Consider the following 11,840-nt stretch of genomic DNA (forward strand, 5'->3'; position numbering starts at 1 on the left):
TGTATGTATGTATATGTGTATATATATATAATAAATAAAACTTTGTTTTAATTATATATATATTCATATCTATATCTGTCTGTCTGTCTTATCTATCTAAAACCTTTTTTAACAATATACCTCTTTTCCCACCAGCCTATTTTGGAGTCTAAGCTTCTAGACATTTGGATCCTTGTTTGTTAATATACTTTCCCTGAGAGACCTTTCTCTTGGACCTGGAAGTACTGGTTGCACTGACTCTTATTAGAACAACTTGCTTTATTTAGTTAAGTAACTGCTACTCGAAGAGCATGGAGCCTTGCATTATTGGGGCACCAAATACAAGTTAAGAGAAATATTAGAGAAAGGCTGTAGTACTTTTTTAGTATGACAAGACTGTGTGACATTTTCTGTTGTCATGCTGCATCTACAAGATAGCTTGTTGTTGGCTAGTCCTGCATCCATGAACTTGTAGGTACAGTTTTGGGAATAGACAAGTTGTTTATTAATTTTGTAACATAGGTCTGAGAAAATGATGCAAAACCAAGAAAATGACAAGAGAGGCCAACTAGATTAACCTTTTTTTTTTTTTTAAAAAAAAAGGTTGAGGTGTTAGAGTAGGTAGAAGTAAGGAGTGAGGATTGAAACTATGGCTAGGTTTTGGCCAGACCTAGGAGTTTGTTTATTATTAGGGTTATGGTTAGGACTAGGGTTAGTGTTAGGGGAAAAGTTGGGTCTAGCTTTTAGGGTTAAACTTGTTGTTCAGTGCTGTTGAGTTGGTTTCAACTCATAGTGGCTTTATATAGGGTTTCCAGTGAGTGCTTGGTGGGTTTGAACCTCTAACTCTATAGTTAGCAGTCCAATGCTTATACCTACAGTGCCACACCAGGACTTCAGAATTACATTTAGTTTTATTTTTATGTAGCATAGTTTTTCCTTGAAATCTATTTGAGTTTCTCTTTACTCGGAAGTGTTTATAACTACTTTATTCTAGCTTTTTACTTTGTGGTTTTTTTGTTTTTTGTTTTTTGCTGTTGCAACTGTATCTTTGGTCCTCTATATTCAATCTTATAGGTCTGTTTTACTCTGCATATTTCTATTTCTGGGCTGAGCCTAGGTGTTAATGTCATGTAAGTCTCAGGTGGTTGTCTACTGTTGTTTGTTCTCTCTGTCCAACAAACTCCCTTTAGAATTTTTAGTAAAGGTTGGTCTGTTACAAATTCCTTTAATTTCTGTTTGTCTGAAATTTCATTATAATATTTGATGGACCATTTTCATGGACTTACGATTCTTACTTGGCAATTGTTTTCTTTCAGAGCATTATACATCTAATTACATTGTCGTCTTGCCTGCATGGTTTCCCTTGAGAAATCAGAGTTCTCTTTTGTATGTAACGCTTTGTTTTTCCTGAATTGCTCTCAGAATTCTTTCTTAATCATAAGTTTGATAATAATATGTCTTAGTGTTTTCCTTTTTGAGTCTAACCTGTGTGGAGTTTGTTCAATATCTCGTCTTTCATGATGTTTGGGACTTTTGTACTAACAGTCTTGGACAGTATTCTAAGTTTTTTTTTTTTTTTTTTGTCTCTCCTATTCTGAAATTCCTATCATATGTAAGTTATTCTTCTTGATATAGTGTCCCACATAAATCTTAGACATTTTTTGGATTTTTTTCTTTTCTGGTTGTTCCTCTAGCAGATGAATGTAAGAGATTTTTCTTCAAGCTCAATAATTTGGCTTTCCATTGATTCAATTCTGATTTTTTTTTTTTTGCCCTTTCAGTGTATTTCGTAGTTCTGAAGTTTTAGTACTGTTCTGTCTATATTTTCCTTGACTTTATCTGCAGTTTTGTTTGTTTCTCACAACCCATTAGTTTTCTAGTTAGCATTCTTTTGAATTCTTTGTCAGGTACCATTTCTGGTGTTATATTTTCTGACTCTGTATTTTGCTCACTTGTTTGCGTTACTATGTCTTGTTTCTTTGTGTACGTTGAAATTGTCTGTTTCCTCCAAGAGATTGTAGTGTCATTGGTACATCCTCAGGCACTCACCATCTATCTACTTGTGGATATCTTAGAGACTGCAAGTGTGAATGCAGTTAGTTTTCTGTTTATGTAGTGTAGTTCAAGATGTGTTCACACACCTCCAGAAAGAAGCAAGGGTGCTATGCCAGTTACCCAATTCCAGGCAGAACAGAGGCTGCTCAAAAGGGGATGCTACTGGCCACTGGGTTAACTAAAGATGGAATTGGCCATACCCCTGGTTACCAGGAGGACATGGGAACAAGAGAGAACTGTACCACCTTGCTGACAACTCCCTGTGCCCATAGGCCACACTATCAACAACTGCTTGCAAAATCACGAGATGGCTGTGCTGCGCCATACTAACCCATAGTCGGTCTGTTTTTCTCTCTCACTGCTCCTGTTCAATTTCTTCTTCCAGTCTTCCAGAATCAGTGTCTGTATCTGTTTCACTCAATCTCCCATGTCTTTGTTGCAGAGGGTGGGCTCAGAGTGTTTACTCTGCCATCTTGCCCCCACTCCTAGACTAATCTTTGGCCATTAAAAACAATGGAGATATACATATAGTCCATGTTATTTTGAAATTACTTAATGGAACTTTTTGGGTAGATCAAAGTTTGATTCATGGAAGCAAGACTAATGTCTGCATGTATATTTGTATGTATGCTTTCATTTGAAGTATAAATAATATGTTTTTAAATATTTAAAGAGTTTCACAATAGTGACAAATTATATGACTCATTGTCTTAAAATACCTTTTTGGTAACTTTAACATATTAAAATATTTTAATTGAAGTTTTTACTAAGATAAGCATAGATTCACAGAGAGAGATTCCTTGTACATTTTTCACCCAATGGTAATACTTTGTAAAATTTTGTGTAACATCACAAATATCCATTCATATTTACATTGATATAGCCACTTATTCAGATTTTTGATTTTCAAGTTGTACTTGTATTCATGTGTGTACATGCACATATACATGTACTCACTGAGTTCTCTATGGTTTTACTGCCTGTAAAGGTTTGTATACCACAACCACAATCAAGATCCTAAATACTTCCAACACCAGAAGTACCCCTTTTATAACCACATTTACCACCTTCCAACCTTTCTAATCTGTTCTCAACCCTTGAAAACCACTATTTTATCCTTTACTACTAAATTTTGTTGCTTAAAATTTTTATTGTAAATAGAATCATACCATTTACTACCTTTTAGAATTGGTTTTTTTCACAACATAATATTCTTAATGTTCATCCAAGTTGTGTACAACAGTAACTTGTTCTTTTAGGACTGAGTAGTATTCCATGGTATGTGTACCACTGGTTGTTTAACCATTCATTTTTTGAAGAATATAGATAGAATTGATTTAAGTTTTTGGCCATTACAAATAAAGTTGCAATGAACATTCATGTACAGGTTTTTGTATAAACATAGTTTTCAGTATATAGTAGTTGCATTATGAGTTTTTTCAGAAATTACCAAACTTTATAAGGATTAACACAAAGTTGGTTACTGTTAGATAGAGGTTAAAGGCTCCAAATGTCCAACTTTTCCAAATTTCGGAACCACTCCATTATCCTAAATGTTAACTACTACTATTTTTAGTACATTCCTTCCTATCTTTGGGTTTTATAATTCACTGCACAGTCTCACAGAACTCATCTAGATAATGGCTTATGCAGTTGTAGAGACTATAAAGTCCCAAATATGTATGGCAGGCATCAGACTGAAGGCTACTCCTGACTCATGTGGTTTTGGGGCTGATAAATCAACAGATCAAGTTCCAGGAACCAAAGGTCAGTAGTTGATGTTGAGCTGGATGCAGGATCCAGAGCAAGTGAGAGAACAGTTATATATATATATATATGCATATATATTACCTTCAAGGAAGCTCCCCTTAACTTGAGCAAGGCTGTGCAAGGGTGTGATGAATAAGGGTTAAGCATGGTGACTTGAGTCACACCTTCTAATAAGGTGTTGACAGAAGAGACATCTCACCCTAATCCTGCCTCATTAATATCACTTCTAAATGGGACCATAACCTCTGGCATAGAAGCTAGGATTTATAACACAACACAAAATGGAGGATAATTATATTAGATTTTAAAAATGAAGAACAATTATAATCATTACATAACTGCAAGACTACTGAAAATCATGGCCGAGCTAAGCTGACACATAATCTGAACCATCACAAATTCCATGAACCTTATTTGCATAGTCCCACCCAGTCACCTTGTAGGAATCACAATGACTATGGCTAAAAGAGCCAGATTAAGTAATTTACTGTTGTTGTTGTTGTTAAGTGCCATCTTGTCAGTTCCGACCCATAGTGACCCTGTATAGGGTTTCCGAGGAGTAGCTGGTGAGCTTGAACTGCCGACCTTGCAGTTCAAATGGCTTTGTAGTCTGATACATTAACCCACAGTGCCACACCAGGACTCCTCTGCACTGTTTTTCAGAGTGACGATAACATTCTGCAGTGTCACCGGCAGTGGTCTATTTTTCTGCATTCTCACCAGCATTTGTTGTTGTTACTGCTTTTTGCTTAAAACCTTTGAGTCGATTCTGAATTCATAGCACTATTTAAAAGTGAGTTGCATAGTCATTGATTGGCATGTTTTAACAAAGATCACAAATAATTTATCTTTTTTATATGAACTTAGTGTTTTAAAACTGCTTCCTATTTTTAACCTAGAGTGAGACTATTCTCTGCAGTTCAATAGGTTCCATTTGCTCTCCCTTTGCCAGAAGATGACCCTGGTGTAAATGTACATGTTTCTGCTCAACATTTTTTTTTCCCTTAGAGTCTCCGAATCTTTGCTGAAACAAGATAGGCATATAGATACTTCACATAGATTTCTTTTTTAAAATCTGAATCTTTAGCAGTTTTATTATTAGAGATTTTGGGCATGAGTTAAAGATAATAGTTAGCTATTTACTGTGTATATACAATGGAGCACTCTGTAGATACTTTTACATTTGCTTTTTATTGTTAAAAAGAACTCCAGTTGTATTTGGACTTCTTTGGAATATAGTGGCCACATGGAGTTGGACTGGCAACAGACATCTGGTACTTCCTAAATGTATGCAGAAAGTGGTGTCTGTCCCGCTTTATTTATTCCAGCTAGTGTGGGAACACTGTGGCCTGACATAAGAAAAGCATAACGCATGTGTAGTTAGGAGTGAAATCTTAATGTGTGTGTGGTATATGGTCTCAATGAATAAGATATGATATATGTGGTTTTCCAGACTTCCTTAGCTTTACATTTCTAAGAAAAAAGTATTTTTTATTGCTAAAGGAAAATGCCTATTTTGTAATTTCCGTAAATAAGTTATTCATCTTTACTGCTTTTCTGTTTCTTATGGATTTATCTATTAGATAGCTTTCAAATAATGTATTTGTTGTTTTTATTTTGTATATTAACAGGTGACAGTTAAAGGATTTGAACCTTTAATTCAATTCGTCTACACTGCTAAGCTTATTTTAAATAAGGACAATGTGGATGAAGTACGCAAGTGTGTGGAGTTTCTAGGTATACATAATATTGAGGAATCCTGCTTTCAGTTTTTCAAATTTAAGTGTTCGAACTCCACTGCAGACCAACCAGAATACCCAAGAAAAAAATGCTTTCCAGCACACTGTCAAAAAACTGACCTTAAATTTTCACTTTTGGATCAAAAAGATCAAGAAATTAATGAAGTGGAGGAATTTCTGGAAAATGAGAATGTTCAGATTCCTCAGTGTAAACTCAGCCAGTACCAAGGAAATGCAAAAGTATCACTTCCTTTACAAGACAGTGCCAGTCAAACGTGCGAGTCTGTGTGCTTAGAAAAGGATGGTACTCTTCCTCTGCCATCTTTATGTCCTAAATACAGAAAATTCCAAAAAGCGTTTGGAACTGACAGAATCCATACCATGGACTCCAATGTCAAAGACATTCAGGTTTCTTCTGTTCAGCCAAGTGAGACATCTGAAGATGAATGTCTAGGAGCAGTCCAGGAGTGTGCAGATTTACAAGTGGTTTTAAAATGTGAAGAAGGTAAAACACCAGCAGAACATGAAGAAATGAAGAAAGATCCTGCTTCTGAGTGTCCAGCAGTAAAAGCAGAAGTGACTCCTTTCCCTCACAGTTCTTCCACAGATCCTCCTGGGCTCTATTCTCTGTCTCTTTTACACACATATGACCAATATGGTGACTTGAATTTTTCTAGTATGCAGAACACAACAGTATTAACAGAAAAGCCTTTATCAGGTACAGAAGTCCCAGAAGAGAAAGCATTTGGTGGAAGTCAAGATGTACATTTGAAATCTGACTCTGGGCCCAGGGAAGATAGTAACCTTACCTCTAGCGATAGGAGTAGTGTGGAACGAGAGGTGGCAGAACACCTTGCTAAAGGCTTTTGGAGTGACATTTGTAGCACAGACTCTGCTTGCCAAATGCAATTATCACCTGCTGTGGCTAAAGATGTTCCTGAACAGATCTATTCACAGAAACGATTTGAGTGTCCCTGGTTGGGTATCAGGATCAGTGATAGCCCAGAACCAGGTCAGAGGACTTTTACAACATTAAGGTCTGTCAATTGCCCTTTTATAAGTACTTTAAGTACTGAAGGATGTTCAAGCAATTTGGAAATTGGAAGTGATGATTATGTTCCGGAACCGCAACAGGAACCTTGTCCATATGCCTGTGTGATTAGTTTGGGAGATGACTCTGAGACGGATACAGAAGGAGACAGTGAATCCCTTTCAGCCAGAGAACAGGAGTGTGAGGTGAGGGGAAAATGAGTGTGTTGGTAGTTTATTCTTTTAACCACAACCAACTAGAAATTTCTCTGTGTTGTCTCCTGTTTGTACCACTAGAGGTGTGAATGGGCTCAGGGAAAGAGAAGGAAATTCATAAACCAAAAACCAACCCAAACCCACTATCCAACTCTTAGCAACTGTATAGGACAGAGTAGAACTACTCCATAGGCTTTCAGAGGCTGTAAATCTTTAAGGAAATAGATTGTCTCATCTTTTTCCAGAGGGACTAATGGTTTCAAACTACCAACTGTCCAAAGCGCAGCCAGGTGCTTAATTCACTGACTCCTTAACTTATACAGTTAACTATAATGCCATGTGATAATCAATCAACATAGTAAGAAGTTGAAGGACTTCTTGTTCTTTTTTAAAATTATTATTAATAGAAGACATAAAATCCTTTATTTTTGTGGATCCTAAGGTACATTGGAGATACCATCAGAAGGGACCAGTCCTTAAAGACATCATACTTAAAGTTGAGGGACAGCAAAAGCAAGGAAGACCCTTAACAAGATGGATTGAGACAGTGGCTGCAACAGTGGGTTCAAACATAGCAATGACTGTGGGATGGCACAGGATCAGGCAAAACACAACAGTTGTGAGGATGGCACAGGACTGGGCAGCGTTTAGTTCTGTTGTACATAGGATCACCATGCGTCAGAGCCATAATGACCTAACAACATTAACTGTGTGAACAACGAAGTAATTCAGTCCTGTACCGTCCTCACCATCATTGCTGTATTGATCCTTTGTTGCAGTGACTGTGTCAGTCCATCTTGTTGAGGGTCTTCTTTTTCACTTGACTCCTCTACTTTACCAAGCATATTTAAGGTGGTGGTCGTGTGCCATAGAGTTGGTTCCGAAGATGCATTTGTAGTAACTATGGAATGGTTTTATATGTTGGCTGTTGAATTGTTTAAATGAAATACCTTGTCCAAGAGGAAAAAGAGCCCTGGTGTGGTGCTAAAGGATAAGTACTAGAATGCTGACTTCAAGGTTGTGGTTCAAACCCACTGGCCACTCCTCAAAACTCTGCACAGAGTCATTATGAGTTGGAACTGAAGTGACAGCACTTAACAAAACAAGAGGAAAAAGAAAAATTATTCTTGGATCAGTTACTTTACAGTGACTAATTTTAGAGATGTAGCTCTTAATGTGAAGTTTTCTTGGACTTTGTCCTGAAATTTTTCTTATTTTCCTTTGTTGTTTTAACTATCAGCTTGATGAATGTGTTTATAATTTAGTATGAGTTAAGTATAGTGGGGTATGATACTGCTGATGTTGTTAGTTGCTGTCAAGTCTATTCTGATTGATGGAGACCTTATGTGTTACAGAGGAGTATGGCTCCACAGGGTGTTCTTGGCTGCAAAGTCGGTTTGACCCACGTGGTTGGCAGTTCAAGCTCACCAGCCACTTCTCGGAAATCCTATACAGGGTTGTTATGGGTCAGAACTGACTTGAAGGCACTTAACAACAGCAACAACAATCTTAAAAGGAGTCCTGATATGGTGCTGTAGGATAAGTACTGGGCTATAAGGTCAGTTTGAACCACGAGGTTGGTGGTTCAGGCTTACCAGCTAGTTCTTGGAAACCCTATATACAGGGTCAATGTGAGTCAGAACTGACTCCACGGTGCTTAACCACAACAACCTAATTCCAATAATAAGGGTCTGTTATTTCAAATGAATAGACTCTGGATGACTAACCAAATAGATGGTGGTTCAAAACCACCCAGAGGCATCTTGGAAGTAAATCCTGGCAATCTACCTCTGAAAAATTACAGCTTTGAAAAACGCTATTGAGTAGTTGTTCTTGCTCACGTGGAATCACCATGAGTTGGAATTGAGTCAACGGAAATTGACAACAAATTTCTTTAGTAGTCTCTCTGGTTTTTATAGCTGTTGATCATAGGTTTGAAATGCGGTATTTTTCCTTTGGAAGGAGCTGATTGATGATTTATTTAAGAAGTGTATGCATGAGTTATATTTATACCATTTGTAAATATAATATTTGACACTATAAAACAATGCTGAAAATAGAAAATTTGACAGCAGTTTTTGTAATTGATACCTATAAACTTGAAACATAAGCTAAATATGTTGCCAGACCGACAGTTATTACATTGGCATATTCAATAGTATAACTAGACAATTTCACAGTTTTGTTACTAGAAAAAATTGTGATTGCCTTTGTACACACTGAAGTATGTTGAAAAGGTCTTAAAAATAATCATAACATTTCCTTCTAAAGCCTTTTTTTGTACATCGGCAAGTAAAGTATATAGCTTTTAAATAAGCTGCTTGAAACTTATATTTTTCTGATCAAAATTTCTGAGTTATGTTAAAAATTGATCAGGCCAGTATTAAATCAATGCTATACAGTAGTTTCATTCAGAAAATAGCGTAGAGATTTCTTTTGTTTGAAGGAAAACACATCAAAGACTCTTTAGAAAGAGGCTTAAAGATGATGTCCTAATTAAATAACTGTAAATTTCAATTTTTATATTTTAAATTAGTTGATAGTTGTGTTGTTAGTAGTGTTTAACTGGATTTTTGGTATATCGCTGCAGGATAAGCATTGGACTGATAACGCAAGGTGATTCAAACCCACCAGCTACTCCTTGGACACCCTATAAGTGGTTGCCACTTAACATGAGCAGTGTTTAACTTACTGAAAAATAAATCTTCTCAATTTACTTATTCTCTTAACCCTTCATAATATAGAGTAGAAGTAACAATTTAATTTATTAACCATTATTATAAGGGATTTTTTCTTTACGTCTAAATGGAGCTCCAGGAAACTTCTTAGATTTAAATATAACCGTAAAATATAACAACAGTTTACTCATGGTTTTTTCAAATTTTAGGGAAAACTTCCATTCAACGAACAACGAATAATTTCACTCTCTCGAAATGATTTTCAATCATTGTTGAAAATGCACAAACTGACTCCAGAACAACTGGATTGCATCCATGATATTCGAAGAAGAAGTAAAAACCGAATTGCTGCACAGCGTTGCCGCAAGAGAAAACTTGACTGTATACAGAATCTTGAATCAGAAATTGAGAAGCTGGTAACTATAGCAAGTTTCTTTTTAAATTCTGCTAGGTCCATGTGCTCATTTATTCGTTCTTTCATTTGTTCCTTCTTCCCTGACTCTCCATTCCTTCCTTTCATTCCACCTTCCCTTTCCAACCTTCCCTCTGTCTCTTCCTTTTTATCTGTAGAGGAAATAATTACAAGGGTAAGTCAAAACATACTGCTACTAGAGTTGCAGTTCATATGTACATTCACAGGTTTATCCTAAGCAAAACATGTTTAATTAAATATGACTGTGTTATCAGTGGATGTCTACAGACCAGTTCTTTAAGTACTACACTTAAAGAATGCAGTTTCATTTGGGTATGTTTTTAAAAAAGGTTCAATTAGAACAGTGATTTCCGAGGGGATCTGCTGGGAATCCAGTTAAATTCAGTGCAGAGAAGTCATCTCAGAAGGTTATGATGACTAATTTGATGATACCAAAGGGATAGTATTGGTAGGTTTTCTCTAAGGACACAGGGGCTATACAAAAGGATGAAGAATTATAACTATATAAAAATGTGGAGAAATCAAAATCAGCTCAATGGCAATGGGGTGTTTTATTGTAGTATTTAGGAAACTTGGTGGTGCAGTGGTTAAGTACTCAGCTGCTAACTGGAAGGTCAGTTGTTTGAACCTACCAGCCTCTCTGGCAGTGGGCTTGGTTTGGTTTATTATACTATTTGAGCTTAGTTCTGCTTTTTTTTTATAGTTCTTCTGCCTCTCCCTTTATTGTTGTTTTTAAATGCTTTCAAGTCGATTCTGACCCATAGTGACCCTGTATAGGGTTTCCAAGGAGCAGCTAGTGAGCTTGAACCACCAACCTTCCAGTTAAAATGATTTTTCAGTCTGATGCATTAGCCCACAGTGCCACACCAGGACTCCTTTACCTAGCTGTAATTTATCAACAGCTGTTAGTGGAATTTATCCAGTTTTCCGAATCTCCAAAAAGTATATAAAAAGTATAAAAACCCAGGAAAACCGTTACCCTGATGAAGTTTGTTTCACCAGTTACTTTTACAGAAGAATATGTTTAAGGTGGGAACGGTTACCATTTAGAACTACTTTTTTTTCTGTTTCAGAGGTCTTATTTATGATTTTTGGTTAAAGCCAGATATTGGATTACTGGATAATTAATGGTTGTGCTAAATTTCAAATATCAAGGATGAAGAGAGGCCTTGGCTACTTTCTTTTTTTTCTATTTTTCCTGCAAGTTTTTATTGTGGATTGAGTGAAAGTTTACGGGGCAGATCATCAGTTTTACATTCAACAAATCATACATATTGTTTCATCACAATGATTATAATCCCCTCCATGTACCATCAGTTAACAGTGTTTCTCTCTATTCATTTTAGCTCATTTAAAAAAACAAACACTCAGGCTTATATAATAATTTACACACCAAAAGGCACATTCTGCAAGTCTGCCTCCTGGCCATTGTATCTTAGTCCCTGTCTTCTCATGAATCTAGAGTTCTCAGCTGCTGCCTCTCTCCATGTCCCCATCTGTGCCTCCATCTCTGGTGTCGCTGCTTCTCTGGATACTGTTAAGCATTCTGCTTGTGCTCATCTCCCTTGATGGTCGCAGGGTCCTTTGTTTCTGTACTGTAAGATTAACTGCTTCCCCATTATTGTTACAATACTTATACCTTTACAATTGTTGGCAGTCTCAATTAGTCATGATAACAGTTACTCACTATTGAATCATATCATGAGAATGTTAGCCCCATCTCTTTTTACTAGACCGACCCATGTAGACAAGATGAAAACTATTCAGTGGGGACTCTTTCTTCCCACACATACTGTTAAACTAAACTCCCTCTTGAAACCTTGTAAGCCAGTCACTTCATGCCTTTGTTGTTGTTATTGTTGTCAGGTGCCATTGAGTCGGAACCGACTCATATAGCGACCCCATGCACAACAGAACGAAACAATGTCCGATCCTGGGCCA

General features: G+C 36.6%; 1 protein-coding gene across 1 annotated transcript in view; it reads left to right on the forward strand.

The window, feature by feature from the left end:
- BACH1 (BTB and CNC homology 1, basic leucine zipper transcription factor 1) overlaps positions 1-11,840 on the forward strand; it is a 39,886-nt gene that overhangs the window by 8,339 nt on the left and 19,707 nt on the right. The window contains exons 2-3 of the mRNA XM_006862516.1: positions 5,436-6,779; positions 9,676-9,882. Of these exons, the coding sequence (XP_006862578.1) occupies positions 5,436-6,779; positions 9,676-9,882 (1,551 nt within the window). The remainder of the gene's footprint in view (positions 1-5,435; positions 6,780-9,675; positions 9,883-11,840) is intronic.

The sequence above is a fragment of the Chrysochloris asiatica genome, unplaced genomic scaffold (assembly GCF_000296735.1).
Source record: "Chrysochloris asiatica unplaced genomic scaffold, ChrAsi1.0 scaffold00049, whole genome shotgun sequence".
Lineage (NCBI taxonomy): Eukaryota > Metazoa > Chordata > Mammalia > Afrosoricida > Chrysochloridae > Chrysochloris > Chrysochloris asiatica.